Genomic DNA, 24,293 nt, shown 5'->3' with positions numbered 1-24,293 from the left:
TGACAGATCTCATATATTGGCCTGAAAATGAGAGCAGACTTAGAACCTTGCCCACTGCTTTCATTGCTAATTATTCTAATGTTTCTTGCATTATTGACTGCTTGGAAATAGCTATTGAGAAACCTTCAGATCCCTTGCACCAGGCACTCTCTTGGTCGCAGTATAAAAAGGCTAACACAATAAAATATTTGATATCCTGTTTACCCAGTGGGTTTATCAATTATATTTCAGAGGGGTATCTTGGAAGGGCTACTGATGAGGCTATTTCAATTAATTGTGGCTTTTTGGATAAAATGCCTCGAGGAAGTACTGTAATGGCTGACCGAGGATTTAAAAATTTGGGGTCAGCATTAGCTAGAAGGTCATGTAGTCTGGTACGGCCACCATCAGTTGTAACTGGCCAAATGCTATCACAGAATGATGTACGTTTGACAAAACAAATTGCCAGCCTTCGTATTCACGTTGAGCGAGTCATAGGGAGACTTAGAGACTTTGCCATCCTTAAACCAACCGCAGTTTTGGACCACATCCTTGTAAGTATGTCAGACGAAGTGATGATTATAGCATGTGGGCTGGTCAATCTTGATAAGCAGATAACGAAGGCTTGAAATTTCTCCATCTTTACTATTTCATTGGAGGGGAAGGAGTGGATTTAATTAATACTCTGTAAATTATTGGTTGTATTTTAGTTTTTATTGTAATTCAGCATCATGGCTCTATTTCTAATGGTACAATACCTTGTTTTGTTTAATTATTCAATACATTGTATTAAGTTCTAACATTGATATTTTGTGAAAAGCATATTGTTAGAAAGTAATTGTACATTGAACAACATGATATGATAAAACAAGTTCAGAGGGTGATTATTGTTTCCTCTGGAGAACATTATAACTGAGACTGACTGATTTCAATAAAATTTACCCAAATTTAACAAATTCTTGGTTTTTGCAATGGTACAAGTATTTCTTGAAAGAGAGAATAGAATATATTTTTCAAACAGAAAATCCTCACCCGCACATGTAATAGAAATGGGATATCAGGTAACATCTTTGTTCTGATAGTGAAATAAGGTTTAATGAGCAGAGTTTGAATAATCACGTATTCATTAAGTCAATTCTCATTAATGATGTTGAAGATATAGAAAAACAGGATATCTACGTCAATTTTAGGATGACATATTAACCAGTCCCTTAGAAGAAACAGTGCTAGGCAGAGAGATGGTGAATTGTTAAGAAGGAGATAATATGAAGAAATTGACCTGCTAGTCAAGAATTAGGAGATGGATGTTAATGTAAGACACAATAAACTGAATCCTCGGGAAGACCCCAGAATGTAGACACAAAATGGATTTAAAGAAATCCTACCGGTCACACTTGCAAAACTCTTATTCTATTTTTCCCTACGGCAACTAATGTGAATTAACAATAGGGATTAAGTACCAAGCATTAATGCTTGGACAGTAAGGATTCCTAAAATCACGTTATACGATGAGAAACCTCCAATTAAAAGGGCAGAAATAGTAAAACTTCATGAGGTCCAAAGAGCTACAGAAAAGATACACTATTTAAGAGTATTCACTATTTTAGTAACGGAAAAATGACATCACACCAAAATAACATGCTTTTTTCCACCATATGTTTTGTATAATCATCATTATAATCAACTATGCAGTGATAAACAGCCTCATTACTCTCAAATGCAGGGTCAGCCACTGCAAATACACATTTCTGCTTGCCAAGCATTAACATTTGCACCATAATCTGTGCTAAGCACTTGGCTGTAGGTGCACCATCTCTTAAATAATGTTTGAACGAGGAAGAATTTATAGGGCACTTTACTTCCACAAGTATGTCATCATAAATGCCATCGGGTGTAGCTGCCAGGAAGGGGTACTTGGGATTCAAGGCAACACCACATTTGCCAATTTTCCTCCCAAGACTTCTCTCTAATACGCAAATAACCTTTCCTTCTAACTCCCTTCCCCGCCTCATTGCATCATTGTCTGGTATTGATTTTGCTCCAAGAATTACATTTACTAATGCACCGTCTCTCTTCTGACAGTGTATGGCCTCATACATCCTTGATGCAGTTATCCTGCCTTGCCTCATGCTATGCCACAGTGGTGAAGCATGTTGGTGCACTGTGCTCCTGAACGCCAACTCGCACAAGTTGCTGTTTGCCATAAAAGAAGTGGCAAAGTCCAGAAATGGTCTTGCAGCTAGTGGCTGATCGCTCATGGCCTTGTAATTTAATAGCATGTGATGGATGGTCATCTCTTTCACATTCAAATGATGTGTAAGGGACATTAAAGCACTATCATAATGCCCCTGTTCCTTCAGAGCAGCAATCACTTCCTCCCTGAAGCTGCCCTCTCTAACAGGAATTATAGGTGCTGCACCTGTCATTTCCCTTACTTTCATAAGTTGACTTCCCCCACAAAGAGCAGAGAGCTTGGACTTCTTCCAGTAGCTCTCTACTTCTGTGGGAGATGGCTCTTCACTCCTGCGATGAAGCCAGAACAAAAATGCTATTGCATGCTTACAACCGCCTGTGAAAGAATTAAATCTTAATTAATAGACATCAACCTTAATGGCAATGAAATGAAAAATAAATTAGCAAACATAATGAAAACAATATATAAACTGCAGAGGAAGATCATTAATGAAAATAAGAAACAAAAGTGGGCCAAGTATTGATCCTTGTGGGACACCTGCTTTTACTTCCAGTGAGCTTGAGATGGTTTGCACTATTCCAGCTGTGGAGTGGTGTGAATAACACACTGCTTGAGTTATATTTTCAAAATAGGAGGTAATCCAGTGTATAGAGACACCAGTCATGCCCAGACTTTCTAGCTTGCATTTTAAAATGTTGTGATCAACACTATTAAAAGCATTTTTGAGATCATATGAGACTCCGAGGACATGCTGTTTTTGGTTCGAGGCCTGTAGTAATAAGTTGAGATACCGAAACGTTGCAGTATTAGTTGATCTACTAACTAGGAATCCATGTTGAGTCAGTAATTAGGTTGAAGGAGCCTAGATAGCAACTAAGTCGCCGATGAAATAACTTCTCAAAAACTTTAGAAAATACTGACAGAACAGCGATGGGCCTGTAGTTACATGCTTCTGAGGAAGGACCCTTTTTTGGGATAGGTGTAACTTTGGCTTGCTTCAGTGCAGAGGGAAAGACTCCAGTAGTGAAGGATGGATTTATAATATTAGCTAGGGGCAATGCTATCACTTGTGAGGAGGCATAAATGACAGATAAGGGAATAGCATCTGGACCTTTTGAAGAAGAGTTGCGAAGAGATTTAATAATGTTGACTATTTCAGAGGGAACGGTGGGTGCTAAAAAGAAAGAATTGGGAGAGGTCCTACGTTGAGGACAGACAGGGGACATGTTTGTGGGAGATGGAGTATAGCAAAACTGTGAATTGAAGAAATCAGCAATTTTTTGTTATCGCTGAACTTAATGCTGGAGTTTGATGTACCAACAGAAGATTTAGTTAGCTGGTGAATAACTTTCCACGTATCCCTGACAATGTTTGAGTTCCCTAAGTATTCCATAAAAACGTAACATCAGCGTAAAAAATCATTGAAATTCTTATATGTTTATTGCTCCATTTGAAAAAAATAATTAGCACAGTATCAAACAAAGAAGTCCTAAGAAGAGTAGGAGAGAAGAGAAGCCTCATGAAAACCTTAATAAGAAGACGGAACAACCTTATAGGCAACATCCTGAGACATGATGGCCTGATGAAGACAATCGTCGAAGGACAAGTGGAAGGTAAGAATGGAAAAGGAAGACCTCGAACAAAATATATGGAACAAGTGAAGAGAGATGTGAAAGAGAAGAAATACGTTGGTGTGAAAAGATTAGCTGAAAGGAGAATAGAGTGGAGAGCTGCGTCAAACCAATCCTAGGATTGTTGACCAATGATGATGATGAGCACAGTATCAGAGCTTCAGGTTCACAAACATCACAGGTCACTCAAGAGTTTGTGTGATGTTAATTATGCATTTCAACACTATAATAAGGCTACCACTACACGGAAAGGCAAATGAATTTAATATTTCTATTGATGAATGTGTTAAGAAGACCAACACTTAGCAACTGAAAGTGAATGTAGTATGGGAGTGGAGGGCACATAGACGCAATGGGTATAGTGAGACAAAATATACAGTATTGTCTTACTCTATCACTCTAACTTATTCTATAAAATCGAGTCTCTGATCATTACCTAAAGCTGCAGCACAACCATGGCATTTAGCCTCTTCAATGGCTCCCTCATCTTCATTCACTACAATTTCCACGATGTGTGGCTTCACTTTCACTTTATGTTCTGGAGTGACCCTTGCAAGTGACCAACATTTTCCACCATCACGTTTTATTTGTACGTATCCTATTGCCGAATCACCGTAATTCTCCCTTGCAGACCTGTATTGTAAAGCACAAAAATAATTAGAAAATGCATAGAGGCTGAATTACTTCAGTAATTAATGAATTAAAATCTTTCAAGTCAACAAAGTAAGTGGTTTCAATTGATTGTTAGAGGCGTAACTTTGTAAAAGCGATTCATTATTAAAATTAAAAAGAACTTTATTCTTTCACATGAATATTTATTCACACATTTACACGACCATGGTAAATAACGACCATGAAGGAAACTACCCTTTGCGATAATCGGAGGATTTGCTACTCCTAATTACCAATAATAGTAATTGGTGAATGAAAAATGGGCAGATTTAATGATAGGAAATATATAAAATTACTCGAGAATATAGATATCAGTTAAATGGAGTTTATCTCTAAGAAAGATTTCGTACTGTTCTGAAATAACTTACCTTGCCAATTTCACTCCGCGCTGTTCGGATCCAGCGAAGTCAGCATTGCTGCTTAGGTATACACCGATCATGAAGGGGTCTACGACTGGGAGGTTATTCGAACAAGCCTTAACGAAACCAGGTTCCATTTTGCAAATTTTCTTGCAAAAAATGAAGAAATATAAAATAAAGTTTGTGAAATATAAGTTTTTTTTTAATGCTCTTATCCGCCTGCGACTGTACTACGGGAGATGACGTCACGTAACGAATAGCCAATTACAGATCGTTTTACGCTACAGAATTTCGATGCTAAAACAAAGGTTGTTAAAACTCAAATAATAAATTAATAACAAAACACAAGGAATTTTCATTACACATATGTGAGCTTCAAACATGTATGCACTAAATGGAAAGGGTTTCATCCTTATTCCTCACCCGTGCAAACACTCCATTGAGCGTACTAACCAGGAAAGCGCAATTTTTTCAAACGTACTAACCAAATTCTTTTACCTGTATTTTGTTCGGATGGTTCCGGGACCGAGGGAAATCGCCGTACTAAGGAGGAACGTACTAACCAAGTTCCACTGTATTGCTGAAAGGTTTCGAAAAAGGAAAGTCGCTTTCCTGGGTAGAAAAGTGGGATTAACAAAGAATGAAAGAGTTTTCAGTACATTTCACTACTGTACTATTTAATTATAAAAGAATTTTACAAAATATTTTTTTAAAAGCTAGCTGGTTACATAAATTATTAAATAGGGATATAATAGAGAATATTAGGACAGATTATGTGACGTTGAATGAGTAGGTACGATGCTGGTCTTATACAACTGAGGAAGACATGGGAGGAGGATGTAAGCGGCAGGGAACCCAATGGAATCCTGAATTGGAAATAGCCATGATCCACAAGAACACCATCAGTAACATCCTGCTGAGAGAGAGAGTTCCAGGACAGCAGAATGGAGCTGGCCATGCAAAGGTGGCAACAGGAGCACTACTTCTCCTAAAAATGGGGAAAATTTAGAATTAGTTGAAATATTAATATTCAAAAAATGTTGCTTGCTAAATCATCCCATTATAAGTGAAAATACTTTCTTCAACCAACATATGTGCATGCATTTTAATATTGCTAAAATTATTGATTTTCATTTCTTTGAATGCGACTTCGTCCTTTGCATCTATTTCATAGGAACTATGCAATATTCCTTTAATAAGTAAGCATTGAAAGGAATCGATATCACAGCCTGTCTCAAATACGGATATTATTGTAGTGAAGGCATTTATGAAGGTAAAGATAAATGAAGCCTGAAGCCATATTTCCATTGATGTTAACACATTAAATTCACAACATACATTAGCAAAGGTATGGACTTGAGCAACAAAATTTTCATTCTAATTCCTTTTAAATTTGTTTTAAAATACCTTACCGAAATTATTACCCTGACAACTTCTACCACTAAAGAACAAAACAAAATATGGTAAAGCAAACCATCATCTGGCGCAACTCCTGCTCCTTAACCTTTATTTGAATGTCATCCATTCTTTTTTGGTGCGCCAGAGCCTGCTCCTGCTGCAGCCTTTGCAGTCTCAAGAATTCCAACTGCAGATTCTGTGTCTCTTCGTCTAGCTTCACTTTCCGCAGTTGGAAGTCATTGATCAGCTTGGCTGTGGCCAGCTCCACTTGTGCTGTCTCTTGCCTGAGGGCTTGAATCTCATTGCGGTGTGCGTTGTAGGATTTCAAGCCCTCAAGGCGGTCCTGCAACTCTCTCTCTACAGCAGCTCCTCTGGTCATGCCACCAGAGGAGGATGGTGTCCTTATCGGACCTCCCATCACTGTCGTGGCACACGGAACATCTGAGGGTAGAGCCTCGACTACTTTGAAAATAAAAAAGAAAATTTATTGTATAATTTCGATAACGATAGGTAATGCATTACCACAAGCAATATCGCACATACTTACTTGTTGGATACTCCAGTTCCGTGTGCCCACTGCTCGCGTTGGGGATAGGAGGCGAGTCCAGGAGATCGTCATCCATATCCCCAACATTCTGCTCACAGTGTGACAGTGATGGGATGGCTATTTCCAACTCAGGGTTTGGATCACACACAGGTGGTACATATGGCCCACCGCCTGTGGCCAACCTCCTCTGGGTTTCCTGAGCCTGGGCCTTCCTCCTCTTCGTTTTCACGTTGTCCCATGCCTTCCTCAGTTGCTTCCAATTTCGCTATTAAAATGAAATTTGCTTCCGTTAAACAAAGATTACTTCCTACATCGCCGCATATATTTATTTGCACATCATCGGCATTTCATTTTTACGCGCTATGCATAAAACTACATCGAAAACATTGCACCTCTGAGGTGGTGACAACATGGCGTCCGGTGACAACGTAAACAAGTGTGGCTCCTGTTATATTAGCCTCGACATGATGGAAAAACTTGTCCTTTGTGGGATATGTTTGAATTACTTTCACCTTAAATGCTCAAAGTTGAATGAGCTCAGTTTTAAAGTCGTCCAAGAAAACCAGTCACTTTTCTGGACCTGTCTAAATTGCAATGTCAAAAAACTTCGTGCTGTCTTCAAGATGGCCGATACGATTACTGTACTTGCAACAGAAGTGGAGCACCTTAAAATGAAATTAAGCAGTTTAACCCTGGGAAAAGACTGCAGTATACGTATAGCTGAGAAGTCGCATGTTTCCACAATCATTCCTAAACGTGGGGAAACTAACGCTTCGTCCGTATCTGGAGCTATTCCTGTTCCTCCGGCGGTTATTGATATTCTCCCGCAAGGAAGAAATGCTGAATTTGAGAATGCAGAAATCGGAACTGTTGGTGACATTACTGACAAAATTAGCAATAATCAAAATGAAGCTGACGATCCTGTGAACGACGGCTTTCAAGAGGTTATCTCCAAAAAGAAAAGGAGAGAAAAACAACAGATACGTAATCAGCAGACGGACAATACCCAAAAACGTACTTGCGCAGCAAACCAGGAGTCGACGAACTCATTCAGAGGACACAAGCCCAAAAGTAAACGCAACCATTGTGTTTTTGGGACAAACACAGAAGTGGAAACCTTCACGGCGATCCCTAGACAAGCCTGGATATTTCTCAGGCGCATTAATCCAAAAACTACTACCAGTGAAATATTAGGTTTCCTGCGACGCAAATTTACTGATAGGGAGTTTGAGTGTGAAGAAGTTAAAAGAAGTAAAAAGAAGGTTTCATTTAAGATTGAGGCCGATTTAACTCTTCTTGATAAATTACTCAGTCGTGAACTCTGGCCCCTGGATGCATGTATAAAGCGATTTATTTTTCGCAAGCCCTTCGCCCACAGTGATAGAGTAAATGTATCGATGGTAAATGCAGAATGTGTTGGGGAAAACCATACAGATCTACCCTTGGTGGACCCATTTGGGTTGTCGCAGGATCACTCGGGAACTGAGCCTCGGGAAATTCCAGTGAACACTGTGTCGTATAATACAAGATCGAAATCTAAGTGACTAGGAGAAGATGGAAACTTGCTCAAGTTTCTTTATTTAAACATTCGATCTCTCAGAAATAAGACTACTGATTTAGAGGTCCTTCTTCAAGAAAAGAAGAGTGATGTTTTATTGGTAACAGAACATTGGCTGTTAAGTGACGAAATACAATGCTATGCTATCAATGACATGAAACTTGCAGCTTTGTTTTGTAGACAGGATAACAGAGGGGGAGGCGATGCAATTTATTGCAAACCTTCCTTGTCTTTTTCATGCAAGAAGACGAAACATAACATTGAAAAAGTCCATGAATGTGCAGCAGTAATCTTAAGAGCATACAAACTAAGTCTAGGGGTAATTGTGACGTATAGATCTCCAAGTGCCTCTTTCATTTCTTTCTTACAGGAATTCAGTGACACAATTCAATTTGTGCTAAGTTGTAATGTTAACTACCTAATAATCCTTGGTGATTTTAACATTGATTTATTAAGTCCCTCTATCCAACGTGAAGAACTTGGTGCCTTGTTTCAATCTTTTGGCTTAGCAGTAATTAACGATGTCCCCACGAGGGTAACTTCTCAATCTTCTACTCTTATCGACTTAGTTGTAACTAACTTACCAAATAAGATGATTTTGTGTAATGCCATATTTAGTCATATGTCTGACCATTGTGTCCTTGATATTGAGGTGAAGCTTGACGATTTTAAATCTACTGCTCCAATATATATCACTAAACGTTTTTATAATGATAGCAGCGTTGATGAATTTCTTAAGAGTTTGGCATGCGTAATTTGGGAGGACGAGAATTACATTTCTGATGTTGATATTAAATTTAACTCCTTCCTTATCAAATTTTTATTAAATTTTAACCATTCCTTTCCTTTAAAAACAATAAATTCTACCTGTAAAAGGAAAAATGTCAAATTCACTTCGGAGCTGATGGACTTGAGTATTAAGAGTAGAGAGTAAGTATTAGAGTAACAGATTTACATCGTCAATGTAAATTTTCTGACCCATCTCTTTATAATGAGTATAAAGTACTTTTGCACAATTATAAAACCCAAATCAAGGAGTTTAAGAAAAATTATTACAACCAGCGTATCTCCTTATCTAATAATTCATGCAAAGCAGCATGGAATGTTATTAAGCAGCAGACAAATAATAAACCCACCCAACAGTCGCCACCTTTCATAAAGTTTAAGGATATTGCTGTTTCAAAGCCCAAAAACATAGCAAATTGTTTTAATAAACAGTTCTGTCAAGTTAATGATGATAGCATTCCATCTACTATCAAAGCGATGAGAACTTCTGCCTCAATATTTCTTTGTCCCTCAGATCCTGCCGAGGTTGAAGATGTCATAAAATCTCTCGCTAACAAATGGTCTGTCGGAAGTGATGGGGTACCTATGCCCATTATTAAGCTAGCTGCTAAAATTATTTCTACCCCTCTATCGGATATCTTCAATTTATCAATCTGTAATGGTCATTTTCCGACAAATTTAAAATTTTCTATGTTATGCCCAATTCATAAAAAGGGATCTTTGAGTGACTCAAATAACTATAGACCCATAGCACTACTTTCTGTTTTCTCGAAAATCTTTGAAAAACTCTTTTACAACCGTATCATTGTCTATCTGTGTAAATTTAACTTATTGAATCTCTCCCAACATGGCTTTATTAAAGGCAAGTCAACTGTGTCTGCCGTTTTTCAGCTTGTTAATGACATTATCTTAGGTCTTGCCAACCAGAAAGCAATTATTGGGATTTTTTATGATTTAACAAAGGCATTTGATACTGTTAACCATTGCATATTGTAAACTTGTCCAAATCGGAATTAATGGCTATGCTTTAGCTTGGATAAAATCCTATTTAACTAATCGTAAGCAGGTAGTGCAATTAAACACTAATTGTAATGGTGATGCTAATCAGAATTACTCTGATTTCCTTATTTCAAATTGTGGAGTGCCCCAAGGATCTATTCTAGGGCCACTATTATTCATCATTTTAATTAACCCTTTCACGCCGAATTCCACACCAGTGCGGCGAGGATTTTTTTCCCTCAACTACGAATGCCATACCTGTGCGTCGTGAATTTTCCTACCATAACCAACGAATGCCGCGCCTGTGCGGCACAGGTCGAAAAAAGTTACCGTGGCGGACACAATAGACCCACGGATGCGGTCGCCCCTTGTGATCCGCCTTAGCACGAGCCCAGTCCCTTGTTCGGCCGCTCAGGTCGACCCTTTCCTACCCTCTCCACGCGGTCAACTACTGTTATTTGCAGTGTGTTTTCCAAAAAAATATTTGTTGCTTACTTTTGAAATCCAATGCTAGAAATGAATTCATCTTTTTTTGCTGACCACATGGAAATTTCAAACGAAATTCTAACGTTAATATCAACAGAGTTATAGAACAACTAGTAAATATACTAAATCCGTCTATATAAACGTTAGAACTTCGTTTAAACTTGAATTTTAAAAAATCGATACGAACAACAAGTATTTGCATATATTCTGGGTTAATATTTTAGCTAGTTGACCGCGGACTCGTGCTAGGAAGGGGCTTTTAATCCCTCTAGGGTCTGGGACAGAGGCCGAGGAAAAGGATCGGCGCCCCCACCGAGTTGGGTCCAAAAATGTTTCGGGAGGGACCCACTGCCTTTAGTCGACGCTGAAAGGCTTCGTACAGGGGAGTAAAGAAAACTTTCAAGAGACTCGTATTGAGGAAGAATTTCCTTCAACAAAGATCCGGCGCGAAAGGGTTTACGACCAACCATCTCATCTGCATCAGAGTAAAGTCATTTTATATGCTGACGATGCTACCACTCTGAGTTTTGGTAATAAGACAGGGGAGGTGATTGATATGGCACGCTCATCAGTAGCACAGATGATTGGCTGGTGTAAAAGTAATAACTTAAAATTGAATGGAAATAAAACATGTTTTTTAAATTTCCATCACAAAATTAGTCCTCCAGAAACGAGTCCTCTACTTAAGACTAATTCATCAACAGCCATTCAGCAGTCTAGCTCTACAAAATTTTTAGGGTTGAAATTAACTGAAAACCTTGATTGGCAATATCATATTGAGGATTTAGTAAGCAAAATGGCAACGGGAATATATATGATTCGCAAATTGGCTCCAACTACTTCATTAGAATTACTGAAATTGATATATTATGCCAAAATTCATTCTCACTTGGGTTATTGTGTAGTTTTATGGGGAAACACAAGTGCTGCTGCTAGGGCATTCTCTATGCAAAAAAGAGCTTGAAAGTTATGGCAAATGTGTCCATCAGGTCTACTGGAAAGCCATTATTTCTAAAATATAATATAATGACACTACCAAGTATGTACATTTTTTACTGTGCATTATTTGTAAAAAAGAACCCTACCTTATTTTTACCAAACTCCTAGGTTCATGATTATCTGACCCGTGGAAGTGAAAATATACATATCTTACAACAATTATGTGCCAAAAGAGGTCCACATCACTCTGCCTCGCTTATTTTTAACAAATTGCCTATGAGTATAAAACATATTTCAAATATTAATGTTTTTAAGACAGAATTAAAAAAATTTCTACAGCCTAAGGGTTATTACAATGTAAATGAATTTTTGTCTGATAGTTTATGACAACATGTATGTTTTGATGTCCTCCCTGACAATGTTCTATGTCGCCTGTATGACCTACAGAACAATAAATATATTATTATTTATTATTATTACCTTATTAAAAATTTACCTAAGTTAAGGAAATTAATGCCATTATATGGCAAAATGTATATAATATATTATATTAATGCACTATAACACACTTTGTCATTAAATAACAACATTGCTATGAACAATTAATGCAATAGATTACTAATGCGCACGACCAGCAATAACTCTAGTATTACCTACCTTCACGACTTGTGAATTTCCGTTGAATTCAGCTTCAATATTTCTCCAGCATCGTACCTTATCAGACAACGTCACAGCATCTGTCCTTTTATTCTCAAGTATATCCCTATTTTTAATAACTCATGATACTAGTACATCTTTCTCCACAACCGTCATCCTCTCCATTTCGTTTGCGTCTGTCTATTTCTGCGTGACTAGTTTTCCGATTCATTGACTTTGGACTGTTATTGCGAGGGAACACCAATAATTAGTAATTAAAACTTATTCAAGTGCAACAAAGAAAAGCGAAAATATAATTAACATTGTACCTCGAACAATTGGACCTACAGTCACTGTCGCGGCACACGGAATAATTCGATTTTAATTAACTTCGAAATGGGCGGCAGCCTTATTTACCTTCGTAACGCTTCGCTTTTTTCTGGCCGAGTGAACGGATCAGTCCGTGAACGTAAACAAAATCTCCTTCTAATCAAAGGCGACAATAGAGAAGGACGGACTCTCGAACTGACTGGCTTCCTTTAAGGTGAAGGTCACCCAGGCTAAGCAGACGATAGAAGGCGTGACTGACAATAGGGGCCTAAGAGCCTCAACACAAGGCCAAAGGGCTCACAAAGTATGTAAATTTTAGTGCCATACTTAGGCCTCTTACCCTATAAATATTGGCTACATATCAGCCAACCCCTCCAAAGCACCATTGACTTGTCAACGCACAATTCCCTACCCGAAGAAACAATGTCTTTCATGGATTACTGAAACAGTCGAGCAGGGGTCTAATTTTATACAGCCTATCGCTAGGTGATGCTTCATTTTCTCGAGGGTTTGTGGAGAAATGAAGAGCCTGCATCATTCCTAAAAACCTATCACGGCACATTTTCTCCCCAATATCGGTACTCGCACTAACTCTGACCTCCTCCAATCGTTAGAAATCGTGTAAACCCTAATAAGGTAGTTTCCTTGAAGACTACCAAAGAACATGAAAGGCATTGATTGCGATTCGTTACCCACCATTAGTGTATTCATAATATACAAATTATTTGGTTTTAGACAAATGGCAAGGGTCAATTTTATTCTCATTTGAAAAAGGCCAGATTGGTGCCCATGCGATGCCACTCCACGTGACGTCACAGGGACCTAGTTTCTATACGAGTAGATAGGAGTTTTACAGCGTCTGAGATTACCAATGCATGCATGAGGCACAGAGCTCAGGGAAACATGTCTTAATAATCGCCTATTTAACTGCCTAAGGTCGGAAAGTTTTCTTCATTTGATAAGGTATTAATATCCTTTATTTAAGCCAAGTGCTACCAGCCAGCAGGGTACTCGGCTACCTGCTAGCATCCTGCATCATATCAGCACTCAAAGCCTCGCCCCAAGGTCACCTCACTTGGGGCAGCAGAAACCAGAACAACGTCACACGGAGATTTCCCGGCATTCATACTTAGCCGTCGCGTTTTCGCGTGCTTGAAATTTTTCACTTTTCATTCAATCGCGAAAAATACATATCGTCATTTAAAAATCTAAAAGCATGAAATACGTACTCCAGGAGTAATAATCTTTCGATTAAGGCAATAAAAAGTAATAGGAAACCACCCTATGCACCCATGTGGAGAAGAAGGCCCAGCCAAGTTTCCAGTTCTCCTTGCCCAAAGGTTTCCAACCCATTATGCCCTTAGTGAAGGCCCTTGGTGAAGGATTTCGGAGGAAAATGCTTTCTGCATTTTTCTCCGTCTACGAGAGAATTATTTCAAAGACAATTTCATTTGCAAGTTGAAACAATCCCTGGGAGTGCCGCTGGTAGGGAGGGACTCCAACCTTGAGCCTTAAAAATTATCCAGCAAAATAGTACAATTTGTGTAATGGAGTGTTGCATGTGTGATTAATGTGATAGTTTTTATAAAAAGTAAGACTGTATCTGTACCTAACACTAGAATGTATTAATGACGTACAAAATGAAAACACCATAATGATCAGAGGACAAGTAATTGATGAGGAGCAATGACTGAGAAAATATGCCGTAAAATTAGAGAAAAACCCAAAATATGTAAAAAAAAAACGTAATTTGCAATAATGATGTAAAAAATTATTAATAAAGTATAAAATATGAACTTATGGACAGCACTGGAAACATTTAGGAATAAAATAGTGAGTTTTGAGACGGAAATATAGGTTATTAAAAAAACTGAGTCTGATCATAATTTTTGTGGTCGCACATAGGATATGAATAGATTAAAAAATAAGATAAAACACTGATTCAAGGGAATAAATAATGATTAAATACTGTAATGCTTAAAATGCCTCTGAGTTAATCCATTCATTTCTGCAATTTCGTTTACAAAGCTAAGGAAAAGAATACACGAGTAAAAAAATACAGACCAATACTGTACATAATGTAATGCAGTGTTGCATATGCGATTAATATGTATATTATTTTTTAAGAAAATCTGCAACTAACCCCAAGTCGTATGAATAACTCAGAAAATGAAATAAAATCCGAATGAATAGAGGATTGGTAATTGCCCTAGAGAAACAAATGAGAAAATATGCCATAAAAGTAGGAAAAAGACTCAAAAAAATCACCCAGGATAAACGTACCGTATTTGACGGCACATAAGACGCACTTTTTTCCAAAATTTGGTCTCAAAAAAGTTACCTGCGATTTATGCGTGAAGGACACAGGTTAACTTTCAATACTGAATGCTATTTTTAGCCCGGATAAAGGTCTAGACACAAAAAACTTTTTCTACATCTACCATAATTATTGTATCAGGTTTAACTAAATTTTTGCCAACAAAAATATAGCTCAAAAGAGAGAACTGGTGTGGTTTCCTTCCGACACCGCACCGTTCCCGTCAAAAAGTAAACGAAACTAGTAGCGCTCGCTCCGCCCTCGGTGCGCAGAAGCGGGGAGTAGCACATAGTACAACATTGTACTACTCGTTCAACGTATGGCGTCCGACACACGTGTCGGTATCGGTGCTACTCTGTATAAACGTGTCGGTATCGGTGCTTAAAACTGTTTGTTTAAAAAAAATACCCTGGAAAATATGACTACAGGAAACAAGAGATTAAGCTATACAATTCAGTATAAACTAGGAGTGTTAAACTACGCCAAAGTGCATGGAAACAGAGCAGCAGCAAGGAATTTCGGTCCACCACCTACTGAAAAAATGATACGTACTTGGAGACTGCAGGAAGATCAACTGAAGACTGCTAAAAAACAAAAACATAACCTTCGATGCCCAGCTTCATCTTGGCCTGAACTTGAAAATGCGGTAAAAATGTGGGTGATAGATAAGAGGAATTCTGGGATAAGTGTTTCAATCAAAATGATAATCAATGAGGCCAAAGGATTTGCAGAAAAACATGGGAATCAGAACTTTTCACAGTCTGAGGGCTGGTGCTACAGGTTCATGAAAAGGCAAGGCTTATCAATGCGCACAAAAACAACTATTGCACAGAAAATGCCAGCAGATTAGGTATGAAGAAAAAATACTAGCATTTCATAGGTTTGTTGTAAATGCACGCAAGAAAACTTCTTTTGAGATCAGTGAAATAGGAAATATGGATGAAATTCCACTCACATTTGATGTACCATCCAACAAGACTGAGTGTTAAAGGGTCTAAATCAATAACCATAAAAACCACAGGTCATGAAAAAACCCGATATACGGTAGTTCTAACATGTTGTGCAGATGGCAAAAAACTACCGCCGTTTTTCGTATTCAAAAGAAATACTCATCCGAAAGAAAAACTTCCAACAGGTGTAATTGTTCATGTTCATCCGAAAGGCTGGATGGACGAAGCTGGAATGAAACTGTGGTTACAGAAGGTATGGGCGAGGCGACCTGGTGGACTCTTAAGAAAACCCTCTCTTTTGGTTTTGGATCAGTTTAGCGCCCATAGAACTGAAACCATAATAACCATAATAAAAAGAAACCACATTTTAAGTTATTGTGGTACAGCGCTGTCACACGGACTATTGAAACTTTTTTTCCTTGTGTGTGGCCTTCTAAATAAGGGTGCGTCTTATATGCCAGTGCATCTTATATGCCGTCAAATACGGTAATTTGCAAAAAAAAAAGTTCCTAGAAAAAGATATTCAAATAAAACTTAATTAACTGAAGCACCACACTAAGATCATTTTTTTATAATGTAGTCTAATCATAATTTTCGGTATAGCACATAAAATATGAATAAATTAAAAAGAAAGGTAAAAAAAACTAATTTAAAATAATAATCCATTTGTAAGACATGATGGGATATTTACGATAAGAATAATGCAGAATAGGTGAAGGAAATGGAAAGAAAAATCTCAACCCGCCAAATTGTTCCACAAATAGCACTAATGTAAACAAAAAAACACTAAAAATGAAGGAACACGTAGAACTAGAAACGGACACTTCTGCAGTGGTGTAAGGTCACTCCTGAACAGCGGGAGGGTGAAAAAGTAACGCTAGGTGCTCGGAGCACCCCAGTGACCAGCGGAAAAACGAACTCCCAAAGACATACATTCATGTCTTCCGCCTGAGTGGAAAAGCCTTCATGACATTCATATATGTCATCCTCACTGAAAGTGTTAACTTAAGTGATGAAATTTAGAAGAAGTTAAGGTGAAAATTTGGTTTGTTCACGTTTTCCCATTATTCAGGTCGCATCTCCTCACCATCAGCCCACATACATAATCGGGAGTTTGCTGAACATGTTTTGATTACGTACAATTTAAAACGCTATCAATACACTGCAAAGCATACATGTACGTCAATTTTAAAGATTTTGAAATTCAAGGTTGGAGAAATGATTCCTAAATAATTCATGCATAATCCTAGGGACTAAAACTTCACTCATAATTTCAAATGATCTCATTTTTCCCCAACACTGGACACTGACTACCCTTGACAACTTCAGCCCTTTCTTGTATTTTTGACATAGGGATGCCAATACAGTGAGTCCTCGTTCTACGTCGCCCCGTTTAACGTCATTTCACGACAACGTCATGATATTTTTGAGACCGTCATTCGTTTATCGCACCTTCGCTTCGCGATAACGTCAAGGCTTTTAAATTTCGCGCGAGAAAAAAACCCGAAGCAGCGGGCGTTGCAGGTTCGTTTTGTGGGCGGTAATACAGTTAGTCTAAACGAAGTGTAAAACGGTGTGTTTATTGTTAATTGCGATTACGGTTTTAGCAAATTTTCTGCAAAATGGGTAGGTAGGTGCGCAAGGTTTTACTTGACAAAATGGTTTTCAGGAAAAGTGATTTCAAGGAATTTTTCCGTGTAGAACTCGGAGTTTTTGTCGTCACTTTTTTCGCCGTGTTCACAATAATTTTGGTTCCTGTAACTGCGATGATGTTTCAGCGATGATGATGCCCAGGCGACGCTCGCTTGGGCGACCACCATAGCGAAGCCGAAAAGCAAATGCGGGAAGATACAAAAATGGAGAAGGATTTACGTCAGTGCTGCTATTGCCGTCGATGAAGACAGGAACTCATATTTATGCCGTAGCTTGGCATTCCCATCGTAAAAAATGCCCCAGATATGATACGCAAAAATTTTTTCGCGTAGGAATTGTGAGGTCTAGGAGCCGATATTCACTTTTTACATTGTTTCTTATGGGATATTATGTTTCGATTAACGTCATTTCGTTTATCGTCACATTTTTCAGGAACGGTAAGTGACGTTAAACGAGGACTCACTGTAGTTCCAATTCGGATTATTCTTGGACCTCGCTGTTCCACAAGGAACAGGCACTCTAAGATAGAAACATTGTTTTCTTATGACAGACACAATTGGGAAAGTTGGCAATTTGCAGAGGGCTATATCTAATAGTTGTGTCGCCTCCTTAGTAAAATACTTTAATAAGTCATCCTATGTTTTCTGAAATACCGTTTCACTCTATAGGATTTAATTTGCACCATTGTTTTCATCATGTAGCGTGAGATGAGTTGAAGTACACTGGTTTACGTAACTACTAAAATAGACGCTTTTTTCCAAACGGCACATGCCTTGACAGAAACTTCAGTGACATCATCTTACACGAAAATATGGTCAATATAGTCAGTGATGGCATAAAATAGCATACACTCATCCTAGTGACTACCATTGACAACTTCAGACATGATTTACACGTTTTCGACTTAAAAAAACATCTCTATTTCGCGTCATTTATCGCATGCAAGGCATAAAATGAGACTGTGTGTTGAGGGTTGCCTATCCACAAAAACTGCTTTCGAGGACGCAATAAAAGATTATTTTCTCTATAATTAAAATCGATAGAGGAGATGTATTTGGTCTAAAATATCAAGGAAAGACCAATGTCATACGCCATTGGACAAAATGAGTGCTTGCTAAAACCAAAATTTAAATTATTAACATTTTTTTAACGTTTTTCGTTAAAAATTTCTAAATGGCGAACAGAAGATATTGACCGATTTTGAAAAAAAAAATCATATCTGTAATACCCACCCGGGTACGCAACTTTTGCCTTGTATTACGATTCGCTCCTAAAAAAAAGTGGCAAAACGAGGCACTCTGCTGGACACCCTGTGTATGAATACAATGAATGAAAGGGGCTCCATTACGCTTACTCGTGAGACCTCCCCCCCCCCCCCCCCCCATGACCCCTTCCAAATGGGGTTATATATATAACGTCTAGTTTAAACAAAATACGCAGTTAAACACAATAATGCATTCCCTTAGCAATGGGCCTTCATCTAGATAGAGCCATGGATCTGTAGTTATGATGTCCTCTCCAGAATTCCTAGGATTCTTGCATGCAGCACTGTTTCCACTTTTCATTTTACTGAAGTCAGCTATTCATCATTATTTCCATAATTTTCACTGAAAATACTATTTCTCTGCCCACAAATCTTTTTCTGCAATGCGGCAGCGACTGCTGTTTTACAATTTTTTTCACACCTACTTAACACGCTGACCGCCATGATGTTTTAAGTAGATATGTCCTCTGACGCCATTAGTGTTTTTCATTCCGTTAACTATTCCCGGATCATAAAACATTAAATGTTTTTTTGTACTTTACCTTAAAATAAATGTTTACATTCTGACGCCACAACAGTCATGGCCCATACGTTGGCAAGAGATTCCGGTCACTCCGGCGTCAGAAATCCACTTTGAAACGGTCGCTCGGAGGCCAATCACTATGACCGGCATGGCGGTCAACGTGTTAATGCCTACTTTCAATTATGTTATTTCCATGTCGCAAAATTAAGCATTTTCGCAAAATAAAAGTTACGATGGTGTAAATTTTAATTATTTGACTGTAACCGAAATATAATCACTCGAGGAAGCATAAATAAATGTATGTCACTAGTTGTGGGACCAAGGTATCTGCCGCAATGTGTTTTCAATAGAGGAAGGAATTTTCATCACAGCAAAACTGCGATAAACAAAGCAAAAGTACACTCACCAAATTATCTGTAGCCAGAGGGTTTGGTTCGCGGTCAACTTATGTATTGCTAATATGTATTTGGCACATGGATAATTGCTGCTTGCACATAAAATGCAGAATTTGAATTGAATTCCTGATTTTTTTCTGAGACTTGTCAAATTTTAAATAAAGTTCCAAGGTCAAAATTAACGCATTTTAATACAGCAACAATTTCCATATTGATGTCTATACAGAACTCGGGATTTAAGTTTATATTTATCAAAGAATTTCATTTAAAAATTGTAAATGCAGCTCAAAAGACAAAGAATTCAATTCTTAGTTTAGATTTCTTGAGAAAAGAACAAATATTTATTTCGAAAACTGACTGGATAAACAATTGCATGACCGCTAAGAGGGGTATGAAAAGACAAGGGGTCAGGATACCCGCTCCCGGATTCCGAGGGTAAAGGCTAAACCCCACAGTGTTGGGTCCCGAAACAAATGAGTCGTACACCTGCAACCGTCATAAAAGGGGGAGAGGTAGAAAACGTATAAATACGGCTTTCGTTCTCTTGGTGAGGAAAATCTCAAATGCGATGGTGGTTGGCGTAACATGGTGAAACTCCTTCATGATGCACAAAGGTTAAGAAAAAACTTAGCTGTTTCACAAAATACCAACCTCACCCAACATAACATTAGTTAACGAGCAGTTGTATTCTCACCATTCACCACTTTTCAATGTTTTTTCTGAGAAACCATTACGGATGACACTCACCACTCCATAACACCCCTCCCCATATTTCGTCATCATACACCAACCCTCGGCTACCCCGTGCAGTGACCCATCAGCGACGTACTTCCCAAACCTACCTTCCCTTCCCTTACCCCCTCCACCAAATAATACACCGCAATTCACGACACCACTTCTCTCACAAACTATCAGCAATACATTGTATGCTTCACAGATTATGATTGATTCCATTGTCGAATTACAACAGGATGAAGGAGCTAATCACAATCAAACTATGTAATTGCATCCAATAATGGGTACTCCGAAGTTCCCCCTTTCTCCACATCCACTCTACCACCCCTCTAATGCCTTCAAGGGTATAAATTCTATGTACTGATACTTGTAATTGCCAGATGATGATACACCGTATCGAAACCGGTTGCAAATATATTTTATTTTGTGAAACAGCTAAGTCTTTTCTTAACCTTTGTGCATCAGGAAAATCTCAGACGGAAATATACGGGTCAAGAAATGTCCACACGTATATTTACGTCTTTAGTAGGGAAAAGGTCAACATGGCAAAAGCACACTTACCAATTCATCAGTTGCCAGGGGGTCCGAAGCCTCACTTGAAACTCCAGCTGTGTTCGCTGAGTTAAACGCAGGATAATTCCCTTCACTGAGGAGCTGTTCATTCTCCTCTTTCACATTACACTAGAAGAGAATGTTTAGTGTCACTCAATGAAAGCAGTATAATTATTAAAACCTTTCTACAGTAAAACCTCTATTTAGTGAACCTCTTTACATCATAAACCTCCATACTTCATACCACCCCTACGGACCCATCAGATTTACATCTAAATTTATAGGATAACCTCTATGTAGTGAACCTCTTTGCATCATAAACCTCCATACTTTATACCACCCCTACGGTTCCGTCTGATTTACATGTGAATTTATAGGCAAACCTCTATGTAGTGAACCTCTTTTATCATGTAAAACCTCCACTTATCATACCAAGGAGACACACCACCGAGATGGCCCAACTACCTCCACAAATCGTACCGAGACAACAAGAGACCATTAATGCAGCCGCGATTACATACATGGAATGACAATTTCAGCAATAATCTCCCAACAAAGGATTACAACAGACTTAAAACTTATTCACAATATTCTAAATTCACACATTGATTGTCCTGATTTGCTTTCATCCATTAGTTTCAGAGTGCCTTGCCGACCCACTCGTACACATTCCTTACTCCATACGCCCCTATCCCTAGACTATCCCTCGTTAAGCGCTCACACCAACACCGCCTTTGCTCCTTGCTCAATTCATTGCCAGACAATATTGATCCGTTTTTTCTGCCCTTAAACTCATTTGTCTTAAACTCGCCATGTCCCATTCCTCAGCAAGTAAATAAACCTCCCTCTCCACCTCTCTTTCCTCCTACCTTCTATTTTGCTCTTTACTATCTTATGCCACTGCTCTCTGTTCAAATTTTTAATGTTAAAATTTCATGTTTGTTACTGCGTCACTATAAATTGACAGAAATGCTGTATGGGAGCAACTCCTTAAATAAAATAAAATAAATAAATGCTTATTTTTTGTATTCAACGGTGTTTGGCGAGATGTTGTGGAACATATTGCAGTTATAAATGAAAGTGAAAAAACTTTGTGAATGTCCACAGTATTTATTCAAGCACGACGTGTTTCAGCGAAACATCGCTATCATCAGGTACAAATGCATGAAATATGATTTTATGCTTTCCCGGCGAAACATGTGAACAATAATGAATAAATCAATATTCAGCCCTGATGATGAGTGCCGAGACGGTGCTTGAAACGTTGGCCGTTATAAAAACATTAACCCGGTGGGAATCCCGAGAAAAGTTTACCTACAAATGCATGGTTTACGTCAAGAAGTCTTATATATATACATGCGGAAAGGAGTGGTTCTCCCACATCCCCCATCCTTTACCCCCCAACTCCCCTCTCCCACTTCCACCAATGCATAACCATACCCCCTCCTTTCCGCAAGTACATATATATAAGACTTCTTGAAGTAAACAATGCATTCGTAACTGATGATAGCGATGATTCGCTGAAACGCGTCGTACTTGAATAAATACTGTGGACATTCACAAAGTTTTTTCACTTTCACTTATAACCGCTTATTTTTCCTCTTATACACCTTTAATATACTGTAATTTCCAAGGTAACCATTAGTTAAGGACATTTTGTTCCACATGAGAGCATACCTAAAAGTAAATAAGAAAAACTGAGATGGTCTTCTCTCTCACATGGAACTAAGAAAGAGGGTGCCAATGAAAAATCAGTCAAAACAAAACTAATACTATGGTTTGAGGCATCACTTGATGGAACTCCACGACAGAATAAAACTTAGCCAGTTACACAATAATTTATTCAACACAGCAGTTTCCTTCATCAAAGAAAACGAAAGGCGTTGATTGCGATTCATTACCCAAAATTAGTGTATTCATAATGTACAAATTATTTGGTTGTAGAATTCCTGGTTTAGACGAATGGCAATGGCCAATTTTAACCGCATTTGAAAAAGGCCAGATTCGCGCCCATGTAATTCCACTCCATGTGGCGTCACAGGGACCTAGTTTCTACACGAGTATACAGGAGTTTTACATCGTCTGAGATTACCAATGCATGCATGAGGCACAGAGCTCAGGGAAACATGTCTTAATAATCACCTATTAAAACTGGCTAAGGTCGAAAGTTTTCTTTGTTTGATAAGGTATTAATAATCCTTATTTAAGCCAAGCGCTACCAGCCAGCAGGGTACTCGGCTACATGCTAGCATCCTGCGTCGTATCAGCACTCAAAGCCTCACCCCAAGGTCACCTCACTTGGGGCAGCAGAAACCAGAACAACGTCACACGGAGATTTCCAGTCATTTACACTTAGCCGTCGCGTTTTCGCGTGCTTGAAAATTTTCACTTTTCATTTAATCATGAAAAATCATCGTCTGAGATTACCAATGCATGCATGAGGCACAGAGCTTACGGAAACATGTCTTAATAATCACCTATTAAAACTGCCTAAGGTCGGAAAGTTTCATTCGTTTGATAAGGTATTAATAATCCTTATTTAAGCCAAGCCCTACCTGCTAGCAGCCTGCGTCGTAGCGGCGCTCATAGCCTCGCCAAAGTGGCCTCATGCAGTGACAGTCTGAACCAAAATGACATCACACAGGCTTTTCCCAGCATTTATACTCGGGTCATTCCACGTCAAATAAACCAATATTTTGACCAAATGACACCCACCGACTCGGATTTTTATGGAACTTGCCATGGTCATACATTCTGGTATAATTAGAAATTATGTACAATTTTAGCCCCCAATTTTCAATTGTTGATGAAATATGAGCAATTGAAATTTGGGTGTGACCCCTAAAGTGCCGCAACGTGCAACACATTGTGATTTTTATTTTCCTCCATAACTCCATTCCTGTGTGATGAAAAGGCATGATTTTTTTTCTAAAGATAAGTGATCCATAACGATCCCACCATTATCATTAAATATTCACTGCATGAAGTAATTCAGCTGCAAAAAAATAAAGTTTACAAAAAAATCTCGCTTGTACCATTTTTCATTGTCAGCATCCACAGGGAAAGGCCATGCGAATACAGACTCATGGTTCGGTTTAAAGTAATCATTAATGTATGAGCAAAGATCCTGATGAAAAAAATCATGAGTCCGGCGTTCCTTTTAGTAAAAAAAAACACTCATTCATGGTCACGGGGAAAAATGGCTCTTTTTCGAGGCACATAGATATTACACAATTTAGAGGAAATATAAGCTTATACTCTTGATTAAACAATATTGGAGCATGCATCATCTCACTATAGCGTATGCTACTGGCTCTTAGAGTAGGAAACATATAAGCAATCATGTGAATGTACTCCCCAACATACTGATAGTTTTGCGCTTTCAGGACT

At 38.4% G+C, this 24,293-nt stretch overlaps 2 protein-coding genes across 4 annotated transcripts in view; both read right to left on the bottom strand.

The window, feature by feature from the left end:
• Positions 1-842: 842 nt before the first annotated feature.
• On the bottom strand, positions 843-5,347 carry LOC124172687. Its single transcript, XM_046552146.1, has 3 exons — positions 4,845-5,347; positions 4,241-4,437; positions 843-2,548 (listed from the first exon to the last, which is right to left on the bottom strand). Exons 1-3 carry the CDS (start codon positions 4,970-4,972, stop codon positions 1,578-1,580), a joined length of 1,296 nt encoding a protein of 431 aa, XP_046408102.1. The 5' UTR covers positions 4,973-5,347; the 3' UTR covers positions 843-1,577.
• Positions 5,348-5,352: 5 nt separating this feature from the next.
• The window catches only part of LOC124172685, a 36,774-nt gene continuing 17,833 nt past the window's right edge, over positions 5,353-24,293 (bottom strand). Inside the window, exons 6-9 of one of the 3 annotated variants that reach the window (XM_046552145.1) lie at positions 20,913-21,032; positions 6,781-7,045; positions 6,310-6,695; positions 5,353-5,823 (exon numbers count right to left, since the gene is read on the bottom strand). In XM_046552145.1, the coding sequence (XP_046408101.1) occupies positions 5,815-5,823; positions 6,310-6,695; positions 6,781-7,045; positions 20,913-21,032 (780 nt within the window). In that variant the 3' untranslated portion in view covers positions 5,353-5,814. Of the gene's footprint in view, positions 6,696-6,780; positions 7,046-20,912; positions 21,033-24,293 lie in introns of all 3 variants that reach the window. The other 2 variants (XM_046552143.1, XM_046552144.1) reach the window with 2 other exon arrangements.

The sequence above is a fragment of the Ischnura elegans genome, assembly GCF_921293095.1.
Source record: "Ischnura elegans chromosome 13 unlocalized genomic scaffold, ioIscEleg1.1 SUPER_13_unloc_2, whole genome shotgun sequence".
Classification (NCBI taxonomy): Eukaryota; Metazoa; Arthropoda; class Insecta; order Odonata; family Coenagrionidae; genus Ischnura; species Ischnura elegans.
The sequence above is the reverse complement of the archived record's forward strand: the minus strand, read 5'-3'. Positions and strand labels throughout refer to the sequence as shown.

What these genes read in the sequence shown, in the direction of transcription:
- LOC124172687 (XM_046552146.1), bottom strand. Translation starts at nt 4,972, where the DNA reads ATGGAACCTGGTTTCGTTAAGGCTTGTTCGAATAACCTCCCAGTCGTA. An exon ending in CGCGGAGTGAAATTGGCAAG is followed by an intron (nt 4,438 to 4,844) that starts GTAAGTTATTTC and finishes TTTACAATACAG; the next exon opens with GTCTGCAAGGGAGAATTACG. An exon ending in TGGTTGTGCTGCAGCTTTAG is followed by an intron (nt 2,549 to 4,240) that starts GTAATGATCAGA and finishes ATTCTTTCACAG; the next exon opens with GCGGTTGTAAGCATGCAATA.